At 36.0% G+C, this 23,233-nt stretch overlaps 1 protein-coding gene across 2 annotated transcripts in view; it reads left to right on the forward strand.

The window, feature by feature from the left end:
- The window catches only part of LOC148949956 (uncharacterized), a 34,626-nt gene extending 12,305 nt beyond the window's left edge, over nt 1-22,321 (forward strand). For both annotated transcript variants that reach the window (XM_089092028.1, XM_089092027.1), the window contains exons 2-3: nt 15,126-15,206; nt 21,635-22,321. In XM_089092028.1, the coding sequence (XP_088948154.1) occupies nt 15,126-15,206; nt 21,635-22,321 (768 nt within the window). The remainder of the gene's footprint in view (nt 1-15,125; nt 15,207-21,634) is intronic.
- The last annotated feature ends 912 nt before the right edge of the window (nt 22,322-23,233 follow it).

Below are 23,233 nucleotides of genomic sequence, written 5' to 3' on the forward strand. Positions count from 1 at the left end.
ACCAGTCGCATATAGTACTGGTTATTGGGAAGTATACAGACGTTTTCAGGGGGATTTCTTGCTGGAGGGGGGAGAAGGTTATGTGGGAGGATCTTTCCACGGAGAAATTTTTCATGGGGGAAGGGAAATTTAATGAAGGGGGTTCCGGGATTTCCCAGTTTTATTGAAGGAACGATCAGAAATTAAATAAATAAAAAAAAAACAAGTTTTTTCAACTGAAAGTAAGGACCGACATTAAAACTTAAACGAACAGAAAATATTACGTATATTAGGGGGGTTGCCTTTCCTCAATAGCTCGCTCTTACGCTAAAGTTTTTTCTCAACTTTTAAAAGAGGCTATTATTCTAATTAAATAGCCTTCGTGATTCAGGAGTCATTATTAAATAACTGGAACAAAAATCGAACTTAGGTTACTCTAAAGTTATTATTAATTAAAAAAAAAGGTAAAATTAGTATGCAAATGTCGTTTTAATTATTCATGTACGGTGAGCAATCTTCAAAACCTGCATTAATCCAAAAACGTTTGTGACAAATTCCGTATATGATAGGGGCTGTACCCTCCTCAACACTAAAGTTTTTTATTGTTTTAAAAAGTAGAGTTATGATAAAAGTCAAACTTTAGCGTAAAGAGTGAGACGTTAAGAAGGGGACAGCCCCTTTCATACACAAAAGAATTTATGTTCCTTTTAATTTATAATGTCGCTCCTTACTTTCAGTAGAGACTCTGGGCAGGTGGGCGCCCCAAAACATTTTCCCAAATTCTTCTCTCACCTTAGCAGTGGTTAACAGAAGCTTTAGGTAGTGAATGACTAGACCGTTGCTCAAACGCAAACCATCCGCAACACACATAGCAACAATATATTCATTTTCACAGGGGGTCCCAATTTTTCCCATGTCCACCGCTTCCATCATACAAGCCCAATTTCTTGGTTTCTATAATTGTACTCTTATACTATGCTTCTCTCCACCCAGTCTCTCTCCACTCATCTTCCAAATAGTACCTATTCATTGGCACAGCTCAGCCCCTTAATCTGAGCAAATTTAAATTTTTCAAGTTTTGGGTCATTTGCCTGGGACTCTGGGCCGGTTGGGCGCCCCCAAAAATTTTCTCAAATTCTTCTCTCACCTTAGCAGTAGTTAGCAGAATCCTTAGATAGTGAATGATTAGATCGTTGCTCAAACGCAAACCATTCGCAACACACATAGCAACAATATATTCATTTTCACGAGGGGTCCTAATTTTGCCTATGTCCACCGCTTCTATCATACAAGCCCAATTTTTTGGTTTTTATAATTGTACCCTTATACTATGCTTCTCTCCACCTAGTCTCTCTCCAATCATCTTCCAAATAGTACCTATTCATTGGCACAGCTCAGCCCCGCAATCTGAGCAAACTTCAATTTTTCAAGTTTTGGGTCATTTTTCTGGGACTCTGGGCCGGTTGGGCGCCCCCAAAAATTGTCCCAAATTTCTCTCTCACTCTAGCACTTGTTCACGGATGTCTAATGCCGTGAATGGTTAGACCGTTGCTCAGGCGGTAACCATTCGGTAAACACATACCAACAATATTTTTTCATTTACACATGGAATCCCGATATAGTCCATGTCACTCGCTTAACATTCAAGCTTCTCTCTTCAGGATAGGTGGGGAGGGGGTGCCCGTCGTCTTCAAACATGTTCCAAATAGTATCTATTCATTGCCTCATCTCAGTCCAGCATTCTGAGCAAATTTCATTTTTCACTATTTTCAATGCATAGTGACCCCCTCATTTAAGGTCTTTGGATTATCGGCAGGGGTTCAGAATGCACATTTTCAATTAATTATTAGACAATATTTGGACATTTTTTAGCGTTCAGTGTTCAGATTGGAGCGTTGGGGTCTGACTATCTCTGCTTTATTTGTCAAGACCTGAATGCTAAGCGATGGACATGCGCTAGATTGGGACCCCATGTGAAAAAAAAAAAAAATATTGTTGTGATGTGTGTAAGCTGAATGCTAAGCGATGTACATGGGCTAGATTGGGACCCCATGTGAAAATGAAAAAAAAACATTGTTGGTATGTGTATAGCGCATGCATGGTTACCGCTAGGGAAACAGTCTAACCCTTGACGGTATTAGGCATCCGTGAATAAGTTCTAAGGCGAGAGTGGAAGTTAGGACAATTTTCGGAGGTGGCCACCTCACCTGCCCAGAGTCTCAGGCAAGTGACCCTAAACTTGAAAAAGTGGAAATTGGCTCAGATTGCTGAACTGAGCTGAGGCAATGAATAGATACTACTGCGAAAGTGATTAGAGACGCTGGGCATCCGTGCACAAGTGCTAAATTGAGAGAGAAATTTGGGCCAATATTTGGGGGCACCCCACCCAGAGTCTCGGGCAAGTGACCCGAAAATTTTAAAATTTGTGAAAAATTCAATTTTTTTTCAGAATGTGGGGCTAAGCTTAGGCAACAAATTGGTACTATTTGAAAGATAAAGATGGCTTTAAAAGATTGTTTGCCTGTTATTTCAAGCACATTGATGGTCCTATGTCAATTCTAAATTCTTGGTCAATCTCCTTAAGACCATAGGCGGGCGTGCCATGTTTGCCTCTCATTACAGGCAATCTAACGGTCTTATGTCAATTTTAAATTATTGGTCAGCATGCCAGAGACTCTAGGCAGGCATGCCTTTCCAAAAACTAACAAACAAGTATGTGTCCAATAAGAGACTCATGCATACTCCTGCCATTTACCCGTGCCCCAGCCATTTAAACATTGCCCCTCAATTACTTGGACTATCTGTCTTGGCTTTTCTCTGTCTACAATTAGCCATATCTTGATGCAACCTATGCAACCTACTGCAAAATACTCGATAACTTTATTTCAAAATCTATCGACCTTCGCTGAAGCTCTTCATCAACAGATTTGAACAATTTCTCATAGTCTATAAAATTGAAAACTAATGGCCGTATATTATTGTAAATTATTCAAAATTTGATCCTAAATTTAAACAGTAAGCCAAAATATGGATCTTTATAAAGAAAGACCGAAAAGATCGAAAAGACTTAGCTTTTTTTTACCAATGAAAAAGACTATGCCAGTAAAAATCAACAGAAATTAATTTCTAAAAATGTTTATCACAAAAGAAGTTTTTCAAAGAAAAGTAAAGAGCAACATTAAGCCAAAGATGAGCAGAAATAAAGTCAAATAATTTTCCAAGTGTGAAACTACCATTAATTGCCGTCAATAAATAAATGAAAACCCAAAACGAAAAGGAATTACCACAAATTAGCGAGTCAAACTCAAAACAAGCAGAAACTAACAAGAGCAGGACTGATGCCTTCGTGTTTTCTAAAGACCAGAACAAAGTTTATATTTCACTGAAAATAAAATACATTTAATTTTTTTTTCTTTTTTAACTTTAATAAATCCAATATTATTAAGACATTCAGAAATTAATAGAATGCCGCAAGATGACAAATGTTTCCGAACAGCTAAGGAAACTACTCTTTTTAAACGATTCATGTATGTAAATATATATTTTTTGTTGAAAACAGCTCCAAATTTTTATTTCAAATTGGCACCTCAGAATTTTCTAGCATGAAAAAACAATCTATATAGGTCACGAGTTTGAGAAAATTTGTTTAGAGCCTTATTTTTTGGGGAAAAATCATTTGAGTGAGGTCGGTCAAATATATATATATATATATATATATATATATATATATATATATATATATATATATATATATATATATATATATATATATATATATATATATATATATATATATATATATATATATATATATATATATATATATATATATATATATATATATATATATATATATATATATATATATATATATATATATATATATATATATATATATATATATATGTGTGTGTGTGTGTGTGTGTGTGTGTGTGTGTGTGTGTGTGTGTGTGTGTGTGTGTGTATATATATGATGATATATATATATATATATATATATATATATATATATATATATATATATATATATATATATATATATATATATATATATATATATATATATATATTTACTTAAAGCAAAATTACAATGGAATGATGGAACGTATTAGTTTATCGTATATGAGTTTGTGAAAGATAAACAGGAAGGAGGAAATAAATTCAGACTAGAATTACTTAATTCAATTGAAATTGCTGATTTTTCATCCTAGAATGAAGAAACGTGTTATTTTAGTGTCTGCAAAGATACACAAGAAGGAGTGAATGAATTTACGTTTGAATTTCATAACAACCCTGGAACGAAATAAAGTTATTTTGGCTTCTGTAAAGGATAAACAGGAAAGAACAATTAAATTCGTGCCAGAATTTTTAATTTTTTAATTCATCCGAAATTAATTATTTGCCACTGTGGAATGCAATTATTTTTGCGTCTGTGAAGGATAAACAGGAAAGAGGAGTTGAATTCTTGCACGTATTTTTTAATTAGGTGAAATTGCTGATTTGCTACTCTGTGACTTGAACCTTCTTGAACCTACTTTGGATATAACAGAAGTTGCAATGGAATCAGGAATTTGTTATTTTTGCGTGTCTGAGAACGATAAGCTAGAAAAGAAATTGAATTCATATCAGATTTTCTTCATTTGACTAAAATTCTGATTTGCCACTCAATAACATAAAACTAAAAAAAAACAATAAGACAATTATGCTATTGTGCAATGTAGATGTGTCAGAAATTACAATGAATTAATGACATCTTCATTGTTGAAGTTATAGTTTATCTAAGGTCCAAGGGATACTTGTTGTCGTTAAATGAAATAATTGGCCAATACTTTTCTTCGAGTTGAATGGATGAATTTGATAACAATGATCCTAGCCATTTCAAAGTCCTAGCCATTTCAGATTTATCTCGTTATAGCTCGAAAAAGGGGGATATAATTACATTTTTCGTGCAGCATGTTATTTGAAATATGAGAAATACATATAGAATCACATATAGAATACTGGATAGAATCACATTTTTCGTGCAGCGTGTTATTTGAAATATGAGAAATACAAGATTTTTTTTCTAATTTGGTCCTTGAAACATCTACTTTAGGTCTTTCAGACAATTTGAATTAATGATGTTGTTAAATTTATATTGTACCCCCTTTTACGAATGTTTTTTCAATATTTTAGAAAGCCTTTTCTATCATTTTACAAATGTTCTTATGCTTATGACTTCTAATTTATAAATTTAAACTAAATGAATTTTATATAAAGAACTCCTGTTCACTGTCTTAAATGGTTTGAAAAGTAATAAACTTACTTCTAAAAGCAGGTGGCCATATTCAAAATGGATAATAATTAAACTATTCATATGAATTCTTAAGTATTCTGAAGAGCATAGAAAACAACAACTTCTGCCCAGTTGATTAAGTAATTTAGTTGCGGTTCTGCTTTTTTTTGTTAATTTTAATTAACATCATTGAAAATTAAGACACTTAAGTCTAAGGTCAAGATGTAATTGATTTTTAGCAAATAACTTTCGCTCCCAGTAATTTGCTTGCATTATCAATTAAAGCGTAACAAAATAAATAACCGCGCACTTGTTTTCACGTAAGGTAGAAGACAGGATTAAAAAAAAAAAAAAAACATCTCAGCATGAGAATCATAAAACGAAGAAGACAATTTCTTTGGTTTAGCAAAATATTTTTCAGTTTTTTTTGTTTTTTTTAGCCGATTAAATAGTATGAAAGGAAGCGAAATTGTCCTAATTCCAGAAATAAACTACTTTAGGATCGTTTTGCCGCGGATTTGCAATAAGCCTAACATTATCTTTATCGGGCCTGAGACAAAGATTCCACATCGCTTCTAGATTTCTTGGAATTAATTGTAAAAATAGGCAGTTTTGAAATACCAAATTCAAATTTTTTTATTTGGAATTTAATGAAATGCTCAAAGCGCGCAAGGCTTGAATCCAAAATTAGACGAAAACGAGGGTAACCGCAATCCAACCCACATAAAATGGAAGGAGAGGGCATCTGGAATTTCGTACTTTGTACATCTGCCAGAAGGGGTTGTTTCATTTCAACTAATATTGTTATTAGTAAAAACTAGTGTCCTAGTTGTTTCTTTGAGTTGTTTCAACACAACACAAATTCTTCTGAGGATTTGGAGGACAGATTATTTTTGTAAGGACATTTATCGTAACAGAAGAAATTGCTGGAGCTGAATAAAATTTGGCAGAAATTGAAAATAACTGTTCCAATTATTATTATTTTTTCAAGGGACAGGGGGAGATCCTGGGCTTTATTTGGGCTTTGCCCACGAGAGCTATGTCTTGTTTTTGAATTAAATGAATTTGAATTTGAAGATCCTATTCGTGGATTTTGTGGAAGTAAGAGCTTCTAATGACCTTTTGGGTGCGTGTATACAATCCTCTAGAAATTTAGAACTTGTAGGCCTATCCTAGTTATGCATACAATATTTATAAGGAAGAGACAGTGAAATGGTCCAACCAAGAGAAGGATTTATCAGAATTCAGTCGAAGTTGGTCCAGAAAAAAAGTCTCAGTTTAGCTTTCAAGGTGTGAAGACCTCTTTTGCAGCTAGATTTGGATAAAAACAGAACGGGACAGCCAAGATCTGTCACATTATTTGGTCTAATCTGTGTACAAATCACACAAACAAAAATATAAATTATCTAGTGACCATTGGCGATCCGAGAAATGAACACGGTTGCTGCTAACCAGGTTTGACTCTCACTTTCGCCCAAGTGACAGTGGCAATGGCTTCAGGCATTGATGCGGCCAGTCAAAATGATGACCAAATTATATGTCCTATCGAACAACAAAAAGTGTCCCTGTGTTATTAGGACTGCTGAAAGAAGTTTTCGGAAAAAAAGTCCCTGGCGGGAGGGACAATGTCAAAGAAATATGCAACCAAATCCTCGTTCTACATCAGAATGTTGTAGAAGAGAACTCAGAACTACTTCGTAACAAGAATCGCCATCTGCAAACAATTGCGAAACTGCAAGAACCTATTGGTGACCTGAATAAAACGCCGATTTCTGTGTTTGGGGTTGCAAAGTCTACTACGGCCTCACCCCGTTCGTTTGCATCGGCGGTACGTGACCCAAGCGTTTATTCGATTATTCTGGAACCCGTGGAATCTGACAAAAATTGTGATAAACGTCTGGGCCGAAATGATTTAGAAAAGCTGACCAAAAGTTTTTACCGGGCTATTGACGAAGACAGCAAATATTTTGCTGTGAAAAAGACAGTACCAGCGAAAAATGGCAAAATTATACTTTAACTGGGTTCAGAGTCCGATGTAGAAGAGGCAATTTCTGAATTTAACAAGAAAGTAGACGTGACAAAGTATAAAGCTATGCAACTGAAGAAAAAGATGCCGGGAACAATCGTGTATGACGTCACGGAGTGTGAAGATGCCGATTCGTTCGGCACAGAGTTCTTGCGAAGCAACGATAATGTTAAAGAACATGGTTGGTCAAGGTGAACTACTGGTAGTTGTCACAATGTTGAGGAAAGATAGAAACAATTCTAACGTCATATTTGAAGTTACCCCAAAACTCCGTAAGTCCATCCTGCTATACGGTCATGTGAAACTTGGGTTCTTGATAAAGCGCTGTGATGACTATGTGCTCCTTATAAAGTGTTCAAAATGCTACCTTTATGGCCACCGAACAACTGAGTACAGAGGTATGCAGTGCTGCTCTTTTTGTATGGGTAACCATTCATTTGATGATTGCCCAAAATCGTTTTCTGATCGGCCATCGTGCAGTGCCTGTCACCATGGAAGCCCGGAAGCACCATGGAAGACCAATGGAAGCCCGGATGCGTTGTACGAAATTAAAAAGTGCCCAACTGCACAAAAGGCTATAGCAAAACTGAAAGAACAAATTCTGTATGACGACGGTCAACAATGTTGCGATCAGGCAGTGTAAATGATGTGAATAGATCATTGTCTTTCATCCAGATTAACTTGCAGCATTCATTCCATGCAATGGTGCAGTTACAACAAACCATTGCAGAAAGAAAGCCAGATGTTGTTCTGCTGCAGGAACCCTATGTTAATAAGCTCGGAAAGCTTTCGTGTATTCCAAGAGAAAATGGTTGTTTTTCAAAAATTGATTACGGTAAGAGGTTTTTCAGTGCAGCTGTTTTAGTTAAAAAATGTTTTCGTGTAGACATTAATTTTGATGATTCGTCTAATGAATGTGTAGCTGTGTCTATTTATTTGGCAAGTCATAAAGTTGTTGTTTCGTCAATATATTGTCAATTCAGTCAGTATCTGATGTATTAGCTGTGACTGATGGGTTAAGCAATCATAGTAATCATGCTGTTGGTGGTGACTTTAATGCTAAAAGCCCGATTTGGATGACAAGTTGAAATAGTGATAGAAGAGGAAAAGAATTAGAAGATTATTTTGCCAATAAGAATTTATTTGTAATAAATGACCCAAATGTGCCGACATATTATGTCGGCTCTTCTATCCCAGATGTTACAGCTGTAGGTTCTAATCTAGTTCAGTTTGTTAAGGAATGGAAGGTTCTTTTGGATTCCCCATCACTGTCTGATAATTTGTATATTTATTTTGAAATAGTGTTGGATGCTGCGCAAGGCGTAGAGACTTTCCCTCAAAAGTATGATTATGGTAAAACAGATTTGGGAATATTTAGTTCAGTTTTACTTAATAGAATAGATGATGTGTATTCGCTTCCTGCGTCATCCATGCAAGAGTTAGAGGTGGATGTTGAAAGTTTTGGAAAGTTGTTTTCTGATGCCACTGCTGATTCGACCCCAGATTTTGGTAGTATTAAATAAAAAAAAAACAAGTTTTTTTAACTGAAAGTAAGGAGCAACATTAAAACTTAAAACGAACAGAAATTATTCCGTATATGAAAGGGGCTGACCCCTCCTCATCACCTCGCTCTTTACGCTAAAGTTTTTATTGTTTTAAAAAATAGTGTTATGAGAAGGAATCTAACTTTAGCGTAAAGAGCGAGGCGTTGAGGACGGGACAGCCCCTTTCATATACGGAATAATTTCTGTTCGTTTTAAGTTTTAATGTCGCTCCTTACTTTCAGTTAAAAAAAAACTTGTTTTTTTTAATTTTTGAACGTTTTTGAATTAATGCAGGTTTTGATTTTGGCTCACCGTACATGAATAATTAAAACAAAATTTGCATCTTAATTTTACTTTTATTTGGTTAAATGCCTTTCTCGAAAGTTGTTAAATTTTATTTACGAACGTTTTTATTAGTAGTAAATATACGTAACTTACGAATTAACTTACGTAACGAACTTCTATATTCATATATTTTTAATACCCATGTTAGGGGGTTCGCCCCCTAGTCAATAACTTGCTCTTTACGCTAACGTTCGAATTTTGTTCCAATTCTTTAAAAATGAACCCTTAATCACAAAGGCCGTTAATTAGAATAAATAGCTCTTAAGAAAGTACTACAATATCTTTGGCTTAAAGAGCGAGGTATTGACTAGGGGGCGAACCCAATCATTTACTAAATAATTTCTGTTCGTTTTAAGTTTTGATGTTGCTCCTTACTTGCAGTTGAAAAACGTGTTGTTTTTTTATTTAATTTCTGCTCTTTTTTTAAATAATGCTGGGAAATCCGGCACCCCCTTCGTAGCAATGTCCATTCCCCCATGAAAACCTCCTCCATGAAAAGATCTTCCCACTTAACCCCCGCCCCGCCCCCCGCTACCAGAAAGCATCCCCCTGAAAACGTCTGTATACTTCCCAATAACCAATACTATATGTAAACATTGGGTAAAGTTCATAACTTTCAGCCCTCCCTCCGGGGGCTTTGGGGGATTAAGTTATTCTAAAAGACATATTTGTTATATTTTCGACCATGTTGAACAAAATTTCTATCTCAAATTCTTGGTCGGGTGACTTTGGAAAAAAAATGAGCGTGGGAGGGGGCCTAGTTGCCCTTCATTTTTTTCACTTAAATAGGGCACTAGAACTTTTAATTTCCGTTCGTATGAGCCCTCCCATAATATTCTAGGACCAATACATCGATACGATCACCCCTGGAAAAAAACAACAACAAATAAACACGCATCCGTGATCTTTCTTCTGGCAAAACATACGAAATTCCCCATTTTTGCAGATAGGAGCTTGAAACCTCTACAGTAGGGTTCTTTGATATGCTGAATCTGATGGAGGGATTTTCATTAAGGTTCTATAGCTTTTAGGGGGTGTCTCGCCCTTTTTTCAAAAAAGGGGGAGACAATCCTCCTCCAAGAAAGGTCTTCCCACTTAACCCCCGACCCTCCTCCCACTACCAGAAAACATCCCCCCTGAAAACGTATGTATACTTCCCAATAACCAATACTATATGTAAATGTTGGGTAACGTTCATAACTTTCAGCCCTCCCCCCAGGGCTCTGGGGGATTAAGTCATCCTAAAAAACATATTTATTATATGTTGGACCATGCTGAACAAAATAGCTATCTCAAAATCTTGGTCGGGTGACTTTGGAAAAAATTAGCGTGGGAGGGGGCCTAGTTGCCCTCCATTTTTTCAGTTAAAAAGGGCACTAGAACTTTTAATTTCCGTTCGTATGAGCCCTCCCACGATATTCTAGGACCAATGCATCGATACAATCACCCCTGGAAAAAAAAACCCAAATAAACACGCATCCGTGATCTTTCTTCTGGCAAAACATACAAAATTCCACATTTTTGCAGATAGGAGCTTGAAACCTCTACAGTAGGGTTCTTTGATATGCTGAATCTGATGGAGGGATTTTCATTAAGGTTCTATAGCTTTTAGGGGGTGTCTCGCCCTTTTTTCAAAAAAGGGGGAGACAATCCTCCTCCAAGAAAGGTCTTCCCACTTAACCCCCGACCCTCCTCCCACTACCAGAAAACATCCCCCCTGAAAACGTCTGTATACTTCCCAATAACCAATACTATATGTAAATGTTGGGTAACGTTCATAACTTTCAGCCCTCCCCCCAGGGCTTTGGGGGATTAAGTCATCCTAAAAGACATATTTATTATATGATGGACCATGCTGAACAAAATGGCTATCTCAAAATCTTGGTCGGGTGGCTTTGGAAAAAAATGAGCGTGGGAGGGGGCCTAGTTGCCCTCCATTTTTTTCAGTTGGAAAGGGCACTAGAACTTTTAATTTCCCTTCGATTGAGCCCTCCCACAATATTCTAGGACCAATGAATCGATACGATCACCCCTGGTCTTCCTGTTGGCAAAAAAAATGCAAAATTCCACATTTTTGCAGATAGGAGCTTGAACCTCTACAGTAGGGTTCTTTGATACGCTGAATCTGATGGTGGGATTTTCATTAAGGTTCGATAACTTTTAGAGGGTGTTTCCCCCTTTTTTCGAAAATCAGGCAAATTTTCTCAGGTGCGTAAATTTTGATGGGTAAAGCTAAACTTAATGAAACTTATATATTTGAAATCAGCATTAAAATCTGATTCTTTTGATGTATCTATTGGTATCAAAATTCCGTTTTTTAGAGTTTCTGTTACTATTCAGCCGGGTCGCTCCTTACTTACAGTTCGTTACCACAAACTGTTTGAAAAGATCAAAAAAGTAAGCAAGGTGGTGGAATTAAGACGAGATTATACGATTATAAGATTAAGACGAGATTATAGAAGGAGTTTCAGAATTTATAAAATACTGGATGATTTAGAAAGTGAATTAAATATAAAAAATTTCCTTAGAGATTATAAATATGAAATTGTAAGAGCTAAGAAAGAAGATTGGAAAAAGTTTTGTGAAGAAAGAGCTAGCTTAGATCCAGGGCAAAATATTCATAAGATATGTCAGTCAGGTGGCGGATGTATTCAGCTAGTGCATGTGTTGAAAGATTATGGTAGCAGAACTTCATCACTAGATGAAGCAGGTGATGATCTTTTTGCAAAATGGTTTCAAAAAGGTGATAGTGTTAATGATAATACGTTCCATTCTGATTTGAGAAAACAAGTTACAAATTTTGTTCAAAATGTTACTTCTGGAGAAGATGAAATTAATGCTGATATTTTAAAAGATGCTATAAACTCTCTGAAATCAATGAAAGCTCCAGATCCAGATGTAATTTTAAATCTTGTCTTGAAAAAAAAATATTAATGTGATAACACCGACTTTTCTAAAAATCATAAATGCATGTTTAAATTTATGTTATTTTTCTAAGGAATGGAAAAAAGCTAATGTGTTAATTATTTTGAAAAAAAGAAAAATGATGGGAATCCCCGTTCTTACCGCCCTATTAGTTTACTTTTGAATTTAGGTAAAGTATCTGAAAAAATAATAATGCAGAAATTGAATAATTTAAGTTCTGAAAAGAATTGGGCGTCTTCTTTGCAGTTTGGATTTAGTAAGGGATAATCTTGTTACTGTTGTTGAAAATAATAAATGATATTATTGAAGTGAAATAAAATGTTAAATATTTGGGTGTTATTTTGGATACAAAATTAATGTGGACAGACCACGTTGTTAGTAGAATTAATTCAGCGAAACAATATTTAACTCGTCTTTTATGTGCGGCAACAACAACCTGGGGACTAAAACCTTTTGCATTGAGGAAATTGTACAAGTCGGTTGTGGAAAGCACAATTTTATATGCTGTTCCAGTTTGGATCGCTGCTCTTAAGAAAAAACATATTCTGAGAAAACTATAATCAGCTCAAAGCATTTCGATGGTGGCAATCTTCAAATCTTTTCGAAGTGCATAGTCAGAAGTACTAGAAACAATTTCTGGTGTGTTACCTATTCATATTAGAGCGTTTGAACTGGCTGCATTAAGATATGCTCGCAAAGGCTGCCCTCAAAGTTGGCCGATGTTTAATCCACTTTCTTTCCCTTTAGTTCAAAGATCATCTCTTAATAGTATTTTTACAAATGAAATTCTTTCTGAACTGTTTGGACAAAGTATTTTTGATAACAATTTTATTTTAAACCGCCAGTTTATAAAACCTAAGCTATACTAAATGTGGTAAAGTGATTTTCAAAATTCAATTAGATATTGGCCAAGCCGTTTCTTTTCGAGTACAGATGATTTAATTGCTGCTTCTTCTTTTGAGCCAAAATACCAGTTGACACAAGCCAAAATACCAGTTGACACAATTTATTCCCAGCCATTGTCTTCTTAATAGTTTCCTGCATAAAATTGGTAAAGTTCCTTCTAGCTTGTGTCATTGTTGCCAAATTCCTGAAACTTGCAGCAATCTTTTATTTGAATGTCCTTTATATTATACCAAGAGAATGTCTTTGTGTTTATCTCAACTAGGTCTTAGCTTTCCTTTTAGTCTAAATCTAGTAGTGAGTAATAAGTACATTAGAAACCTCGTTATTGTTTTTTTTTTTAACTAGGAGATTAGAAATTTCATAATTGGTGATCATTGGTTTGTGATCATTTTTCTTCATTTGAGACTTTAAGATTAGCTTAGTGTTTTTCTGTGTTTTTGATGTTTTGTAGTTTTAATTTAGTATAAAGAGTTACTGACGAATAAATACTTGCTTACTTGCTTGGTCCAGAAAAACGGTAAGGATCCAAAAGTAAAAGCAAGGTTGGCATTTCCATTTTCTTCAAAGCTTGTACCCCAGCCATCCTATTTGGAGGAACTTTGTCTTTAAATTTTTACCACTAGCACATCTAATAGAAGGGACTTTTAATCCAAAATCCACTTAGATGAAATAAAATACAGTGTTCTGATGTTTTCCCTTCAGTTACCAATTTTATTCTCTATGGCAGGAGGTGATTCTTATATTTCTGTCACCTCGAGATATGCCAGGAAAGCTTATCAGATCTCAAGAAAAGTTGGTAAAAATTAAGAGTAGACTATGAGTCCTACTTGTTGATGTGTCTTCATCAGAACATTTACCAGAAGGTTTTTTTTTATCTTTGTTTGAAGTAAGAGCTCGCTTAATATTCGCATGCATAAATAAATACTTAAGCATATATATTTAACAGCCAGTAGCCATATAAAAAAAAGCAAAAAAAAGCAAAAAAATAACATTTAACAAATTTTAGCCCCTGCCTTTCATGCATCCACGCCATTCTTTATCAAACATCCTAACACAAGAATTAAATTTCTCGGAGTAGATCTTAAAATACTAGGAACAAACGACGAAGCCTCTTAAATTTACCTCTTAAAAATTTACCTCTTAAATTTATCCATATTTGACATCTATTCCAACAAAGATCCAGCCCATCTCCAGCCTCCCTGCAGAGTAGACAAGCACACCTACCCCCCGACTCATCTCTAACATGAACTTGCAGTATCTCTTAAGCAGTTCATTGGGACATTCTCGTCATTGGTACATCGAGAATAAAAGGTTATTTGGGGTCTCTACCTATCTTTGTCAAACTTACTTAGACTTGACTTAAGGCTCCTGCCGAGGGTTCGGCGTAGAGAACGATGAGACTAGGCGCCTCCAGATTGACCTATTGCTTGCCAGGCTCGCAGCTTCTTCCACCGGGATGTGGGCTTGGGTGAGGAATTCATCGGCTTTGTCTTTCCACCTAGTGGGTGGGCGTCCTCTGGGTCGTTTCCATCCGTGTAGGGTGGGGTCGAAGTGGAATGCGACCCGTGCTGGGGCGTCGCGTGGCATGCGAAGGAGGTGGCCGTACCACCGAACAGTACGCTGGGCGAGCTGCGTCGAGAAAGGAGTTTGAGCCGTACGTGATAGGAGAGTCTGGTTGCTAACGAAGTCAGTCCAGTGAAGTCTTTCGATTCTTCGGAGATGTTTCGTCTGAGCGACATCGACGGCGCTGAGGATAGATGACCCCTCCATCCGAAAATTTTACCGCAACGAAAAACGATGATACTGCCTCAGATCTTTGTCAAAGTAAGATTAAATTTTCCCAGCTGTTGCTTTTGAGGATCTGTATCCATTTTGACCTGTGTGGAGAGAAGTGTCCCTAAGTTATTGTCAATATGATTCTGACATTGTAATATCAATAAAAAATAAAGCCCGATTACCTCTTGAAGTGACACAAACCATGATTTTATGTCGTCTGGTCTAACATTACTGTCTGGTTTTGCTCCAGTCCCCTCCTCCACTCTTTCGTAAAGATGCTTGAAAATAAAAATGGGATAGCATAAAACAACAGATACATCCTTCCATAATTTTCTTCCTTATTTTTCAGGCTTCGCAGTCATGTCTCTTTTTTCTCATTTCCTTATATGTTACATCTACAGTCCAGCAAAAATATGACTACGAAAACTATGTAAGTATGAGAAATAATCAATACATTTTTTTTTTTTAGTAAGGAGCGACCCGGCTCAATAATTACTGAAACTCTAAAAACGGAATTTTGACAACAATAGACATATAAAAAGAATTGGCTTATTATGCTGATTTCAAATGTATAAGTTTCATTAAGTTACCGATCAAATGCTACGGGCCTGAGAAAATATGCCCGATTTTCAAAAAATGGGGAAAAAACACCCTAAAAGTCAATAGAATCTTAGTGAAAGTCACATCATCAGATTCAGCTTATCAGAGAACCCTACAGTAGAGGTGTCAGGCTCCTATCTTCAAAAATGTGGAATTTTGTATTTTTTACCTGAAGAAAAACCATGGATGCGTATATATTTTTTTCAGGGGTTATTGTAACAACCGAGTGGTCCTAGAATATCGGTAGAGGCCTCATTCGAACGGAAAATTAAAAGTCCTAGTACCCTTTTTAAGTAACCAAAAATATTGGAGGGCAACTAGGTTCCATCCCACGCCACATTTTTTTTCAAAACGTCTGATCAAAATGCTGTGATAGTCATTTTGTTCAGCATAGTTGAAAGGCCAAATAACAATGCCTTTGGAGCTATCATGACCCCCTACAGTCCCAGGGAAAAGGTATTTAAATTACAAAATTTGCCCATTGTTTATGTATAGTATTTGTTATTGGGAAGTATGCATATATTTTCGGACGGTGGAGGGGGGGCGAATTTTTTGCTGGGGAGATTGTCCACTGGGAGAATTTCCCATAGAGAGGAAAGTTTCATGTGGGTGAATTTTTACATTGGGGGAATTTGTCAGAATTCCTACGAAATTTTTCTTATGTATCTCTTTCTCTTTGCCAACTCGATTTTACACGTGGAGATGTTAAGGGTAATTACCCGGGGTAAGTTTTCACCAGGATTGAATTATTTAAATGCCCTAAATCGCACTGTTTAAGGGCTTTCCTGTCATTTGTACGCCCAACCCTTGAGTACGCCTGTCCTGTTTGGCATCCTGGCATTTCCATTGAATTGTCAGACAGAATAGAGGCAGTACAAAAAAGGTGACTAAGAATTATCTTCAATGAGGGTAAAGTACCTTATATTTCCCTTCTTAGGAGAGCTAATCTTGTCACCCTTAAGGAAAGGAGAGCAAAAATTACCTTGCGTTTTGCTAACAATGCCCTTCATAACCCTCGAACAACTCCCCTTTTCCCTGGTCAATATTCACCCCTTCGACCCCGCCTCCCGCGTTCTGTGTCAACAAAAATCCCCCTTCTCGCCCCAATAAGAGTTTGCACTGAAAGATATAGAAGAACTTTTATCCCTTACATAGTTGACATTTTCAACCACTGAATCTCCGCTGCCCCCCCCCCCCTCACTCACTCTTTACCTCATAGTTATTAATTTTATTGCCCATTTTGCAAATTTGGAGGTTTTATATTTAGGGGAACACGGGGTGGAACGGGGTACTATCTTTAAAATGATTTTTATTAATTAGAAAGAGTCAATATGAAAGGCTACAAAAATTAATATAAGTACCTTGCACTGGTGTCAACAGAGCTTCACACTCATATTGTAAGAAGTGAACAAAATTATATTTATTTAGTTAAAATATAAAAAAGTGTCAAATACTCCATTCTGCTCCGTATCCTGGGGAGAACAGACTGGTAGTTAAAACAGTATGTCTAACTAACTAAAACTGTTTTTTGGCTTTCTATTTATTTTGACTAAGATAACAACTCTATTTTAAACATATTCTTTGATCGAATTAATCAGATTATGATTAATTAAAATAATTAATTAATCTGATTAATAAAAATAAAACTATAATTTGGCTTTTCCCATTTTGCTTAGCCCAACAAAACTACTTCAAACATATTTTTTCATCAATTTAATCTCATTCTGAATTACAAAATTCACATACAAGGATAGCTTCATCGTCCTCGCTATCAATTCCTGCGCAGGAATTGTGAGCCCATTTTTTACATATGGAACAGGCAAACCAACCCTCAGTTGACCTTGAGTAAACTCACAACAATATAAACATTCACAGTCGGAAAACTCGTCAAAATTACTGCCGTAAGTTTCAGGTTGTTTCTTTATCTTCTTGTTTTTTTCTTGGCACTTTTTCACTCTTATTCAGGCACTTTCCTTTTGTTTTTATTGTTTCCGTTTTGTTTTCTTTCTTAAAAAGTATCTTCAGTGCTCTTTCTGTCTTGGCAATCTCCTTGTCTTTTTTTGCTTTTATAGCATCCTCTAACTCATTTTTGTATGGTGAATCAGTTATAACTGCAGTCTTCCCCCTCCTTCGATTCGTCATTTTTGCACTTCCTCTGACTTTTGGAATAGGAATTAAATTGTCAGGTGAAACAATAAATGCAGTTGGAGAGTCATTCATGTCAGTTGTCATCCAAGAGCATCCAGGAGTAGCCTTGTCATCCATATTAAATTGAACCTTTTTAGCTGGGGTGCCATTAACACCAACGGTAGGGCTAGAAACTGTAACATCTTCACCCCTTTCACTACAAGTGTTGGGATTTTCTTTATCAACAGATGAGCCAGACGAAGATTTTCCCACTTGTTCTTTCTCTGCCGTTGGAGGTTCCTCAATCACTTTTTGGGTTGAAGGTTCAGCTTGTTTGATGTCAATAGTATCAGCTGGTAGGAGATCTGAATCAGAAAATATGGCTGGGTTAGGTGGCCAAATTCCTGTTGCTTTAAACCCCTTAATTGCAGTATTCGTAGAGGCGCTTTCGATAAACGCTGATCCGAAGAGCGTTGAAATTTGAAACAGCGTCACAAATTTTCCTGGGTTGCAACGGAGCCACTTTCGAAGCTCCTCAGCGTAGTGAAGGCTAAGAGGCTTCATGAAAGACACATCAAGCGGTTGCAACTTGTGAGAACAATGCGGGGGTAAACAAAGCAACGAAACTCCATTATCTCTTGCGTAATCTATGACCTCTAGATTCTTGGTGTGGGTGGAATGTCCGTCTAATATGAGGAGAACCGGAAAGTCCTTTGATGCCTTATAAAGTGCTACAAATTTTTTAAACCATACTAAGAATAGCTCAGCTGTCATCCATTCAGTGCTATGAGCCTCAGCCCAACTCCCTGGAGGTAGTCCCAGCTCAAACTCCTTCTGCATTTTCTTCCTCGGAAAAACTAACATCGGGGGCATGTATGATCCACTTGGAGACACGCAAATAAGGCAAGTTACGGTCTCTCCCCTTTCTGCAGAAGTTATTGCACCAACTTGTCGTTTACCCTTACAAGCAATGATTTTGAATGTTTCTTAGGGTTCACTGAAACACCAGTTTCATCACAATTAAATATCTGCGACGCTGTAAGTTTGTGCTTATCTACCAATTGAGTGAGTAGCGAAAAAAACTATCCACAACTATTCTATTAAATCTCATAACTCTTGCATCAGACGTTGACTCTGGCTTACGTACAGACAAACTAGGACTTCTCTTAAAAAATACGTTGCCTCAGTCTTAACCAGCTATTTCATTTTAAAATCTATGAGCTATGCCATTTCTTTGAGGTAACTGGTATGATAAGCTACATAAGTCCCTCATCGTCAGACCAAATGACCACGACTCCATAGTTTTCAAGCACCTCACAAGCTCAAGTTCCTGTTCTTGGGTAAAAACGGTTTGAAATTTCCCTGCAGTTTTATCAAGCTGATGCTCAGGATTTTCCTTTTTTTCTTAACGTATCTTTCAAGAGTAGTTTGGGGAACGTCAAACTCATTAGAAGCATTTAGGCAACCACATCGACCAGAAATAACCGCTACAACAGCATCGTTCATCGCCTCAGTAGACCAGGATTGTCTGTTTGTCTTTCTCTTATTTACACGGACCATCTGAAAATCAATTAAAAAAAGTTACTGAACCAGTTTTAATGGCTTGTCAGACCAAAATAGGGCAGGGTGTGAAGGAGGACTTCCCCAATCCGCCCCACCCGTTCCACCCCCCGAACACCGCTTATTATTCTGCGGTTCTGGCCATGCAAAAACTTCAAGTAAAGAAACAATAAGTTGACTAAAACAAAGCCCATTTAACGTATTACAAGTATGACTAGCTACAGATGTAATGCAAAGAAGTGTGTTAACCTTACCTTTATTACAAAATCAATAAAAGTTGCACTCGAACAGCAAATAACTAGAAGACAACTGGTTCTCTCATTAAACGAAAGGACACTAAACAAACATGGATTCCGCAGTTCAGCTGTACCGAGCTGGAGTAGTTATAGCTATTGCCGCTTGACGCAGCACCTTTCTTGTCATCTAACCCCGTTCCGCCCCTTACCCCGTTCCACCCCGTGTTCCCCTATGTTTGTTAGTCACCAACTAAATGATGTTTTTGTTTTGATTTCAATCTATCCCCTGGTTAATTGTACGAGTTTTTTTTTGGGGGGGGGGGCAGTTTTGCGGACTTAACGGATAACGTCTAATTTTCTGAGTTCGGTTTTTACTTTTTTTTTAACGTTTTACATATTTGAAATTGACCCTTTTACAAATGGCTCTTGTTGTTTGATTGTTTGTTTTTGTTGTTCTTTCTTCGACGTATTTGACTCTAAAGCACGGATTTGGTCCTTTTGGGCTTTCGATAGCCATTTTCAGCAATAAATCTTATCTTATCTAGAAAATATAGCCGTGACGGTCGGAAATGAAATGTGAAAAAACATGTTTTTTCGACTGCAAGTAGGGAGCAACATTAAAACTTAAAACAAACAGAAACTATTACGTAAATGAAGGTGGTTGCTCCTCCTTGACACCTCGCTCTTTACGCTAAATTTTGAACTTTGTCCCAATTCTTTGAGAACGGGTCCTGAAACACAAGATTCTTTTAATTAGAACAATAAGAGCCTTTTTTTAAGTAGAGTAAAGAGGAAGTTGTTTTTTTTTATTTAATTTCCAAACAATTAATACAGGTTTGAATTTGGCTCATCGTACATGAAAATTAAAAAAGAATTTGCATATTAAATTTGGCTAAGTTTCTCTCCGTGTAAAATTTCCTCTGGACAGTTCGCCTTCAGAGACTACCCTCCAATGTGAAAATCTCCCCGTATAAAATCTATGTTTCAGCAGTCGCTATTAAAGAATGGGACAAAATTCATACTTTTGCGTAATAGCGTGGTGATGAGGATGGGGCAACCCCCCTCATGTACATAAGAATTTCTGTTCGTTTTCAGTTTTAATGTTGCTCTTTACTTTCAGTTGAAAAACTTGTTTTTTTTCTCATTTAGAACATCGATTAGATTCCGTAAATGGTTTGATAAAATAGTTGACGTTCCCTTGAGTTGTATTGAGCCAAGTTAAAGTATATTTTGTATTATTAGTGAAATTATTTTTTCTTTAACTTTCTGTTTTCGCTGAGTGACAATACCATTGTCGTCATTAAGTAGTTCTTGTCCTGTTTGTGTATGTGCGTGGTTGTCTCTCTTGTGCTTTGTGGTTTTTTTCTTTTTATTTACTAATCAAGCATCCCTTTTTGTATATAGAGGATACAAATAAATTATTATTATTATTTGTGTATCATTCACTAACAAACTGTAAGTAGTGACTCGCGCTAATAGTAACCAAAACTCTCAAAACATGTACATTGAAAAAATCAAATTTCTAATGCTATTAATTTAAAAAACTGTTTTCCAACAAAGGAATTTTTGCATAGAAAAGTAAAGAGCTACATTAAACCAAAGACGAGCTGAATTAATGTCAAATAATAATTCAAATTTCGGATAAACATAAATCACCATTAATGAATAGCCAAGACTCAAAATGAACGGAAATTAAAATGAATAATCAAGTCAATCAAAAGCGAACAAAAACACCGCAAAGAGGAATAGGGCTAACGCCCCCCTAAGCCATTTAAGGGCTAGAGCGTCATTTACGCTCAATGGAAAACAATTTTCATTTTAAGCAGTGGGAATTATGATTGTCAAAACATCAACAATGACAGCAAAAAAAGGAAGCCACTATAACAACCATTTAGAAAATAAGTAATGACAGTAAACTGACTGCTTAATTTATGCTGATATTCATTCCAGGAATTCTCTGGAACTTTGAACTTATTAACGTTATAAAAGAGAAGACGTATCCATATTCGTATCTGTATTTGTATTCGTATCCATTTTTAAAACTATTTTCTAACTTATTCATTTTATTAAAAAAAATAATGCAAACTTGGTGATTTTCTGATAATTACACTTAGGCTCTTTGCCTAGTTAAGAAGAATAGCAACATTAAAAAGAATATTTACTGCACCATTTTTTTATTACTAATTATTTTTTTGCTCTTACCTCTTCCATATAGTCTGTGTTGCTGCTATTAATAGAAATGTACGCAATTGCAACCTTTCATTATCCTTTTTTAATTGTGGCATTCTTGTTTTATATCAGTGTTTTGCTATACATCTAAGTATTTCGTTTTCAGGAAAAAGGGATGCCCTACTCTTTTGCATACAAGGTCAATGATCCTTACAACTATAACGATTTTGGACACAAAGAGCAAAATGATGGATACGCAACAACCGGGGAATACTTTGTAAATCTTCCAGACGGTCGACTACAAGTGGTTAAATACATATCTGATCACAACGGATATCGGGCTGATGTTTCGTACATCGGAAAAGCAAAATACGAAGGACCAACTTACAGCCAGAGTTATGATCACAAGGCAGGCTTTAATTCAAGCCCTGCAGACACGTACGACCAATATAAATCTGTCGATAAGCCACGCTACAGACCGTCATATAAAAAATATAAAACTGCTTATAAGAAAACCTACGCACCATCATATGAGAAATACAAAACTGCCTACAAACCAAACTACGCTCCAAAGTACAACAAGTACAAGCCTATTTACAAAAAGAATAAAGCGATTAAAAACAGGCCCACATATCCAGTGGGTTTCAAGTCTAAAGTCCGACTGGTTTCAGTTGTTAAGGATAATCCTGCTGATTATGATCTAAATCAAAAGAATGATAGAAGATACATTTCAGCCCGTGCAAGTGAACTGAACGAATATGAAACGATTCCAATTTACAAACCAAAGGATAGGTTAGGTGATTTACCCTGGTCAGAAACAGGTTGGGTGCCTATGTACATACCTAGCTATTAATAAATAATTTATTCAATTTTTGTACAGCTTTAGTATCCATGGTTGTCAAATATGACACTTTTTCTCTGCGGGTGAAACCAAATTTCGACAATTTCATGACCCAAGCTCTTAGCGATCTTCTGTTGGCTGATGCGGTTAGTAAATTTGATTATGAAACCAAAGAACCATTTTTGTTATTTTCATTGAAAAACACTTTTTTGTTAATTTAATTCACAATTTAAAAAAATGAGTAAAATTGCCCTCCCTAGAATTAAAAATTAGGTATTTGCCCTATTTACCCATACCCCTACATTTTCGTGAATAAACACCACTGCTTGAGATTTATCTCGACACATGTTCTCCAGTTTCCAGGATGTTTTCCAGTTTGAATTAGATATGAATTGTCGCATCTAAAGCCCAAAAGGACTTTAATCTTGGGAAAGGGGCTCCTCAAGGAGATTTGAATGATTTTTCTTTAAAATATCTTAATATTAGGTGTGAAAATCATTAATTTGAAATATTACTTTATTAATTTGAAACATGCGGGTGTTTATGCTCCTTTTGACCTTTTGAAGTTCTTTTTTTTAAACGAAATTATTTTACTCTTTTGATAGTAACTTTTTATATTGTAAGTCATCTATCAGAGACAGTAGTAACTTACTGATTTACAACAAAATATTTTAACATTCTATTACGAAATAATCCCTCTGTATTACTGCTTCGTTAATTTGAAGCTTACGGGGGACACGTACTTCTTCTGGACTTTGAAGTTTATTAATTAAAAAAAAAATTTCCACAAAATAAGTTTTTCAAAGAAAAGTAAAGAGCTCCATAAAACAAAAAATTAGCAAAAATAAAGTCAAATAATCTACCAAGCGTGAAACTACCACAAATCAGCATCGATTAATAAGTGAAATCCAAAACGAAAGAAAT

This window comes from Artemia sp. Qi Xiang Cuo, chromosome 7, assembly GCF_049724085.1.
Source record: "Artemia sp. Qi Xiang Cuo chromosome 7, ASM4972408v1, whole genome shotgun sequence".
Lineage (NCBI taxonomy): Eukaryota > Metazoa > Arthropoda > Branchiopoda > Anostraca > Artemiidae > Artemia > Artemia sp. Qi Xiang Cuo.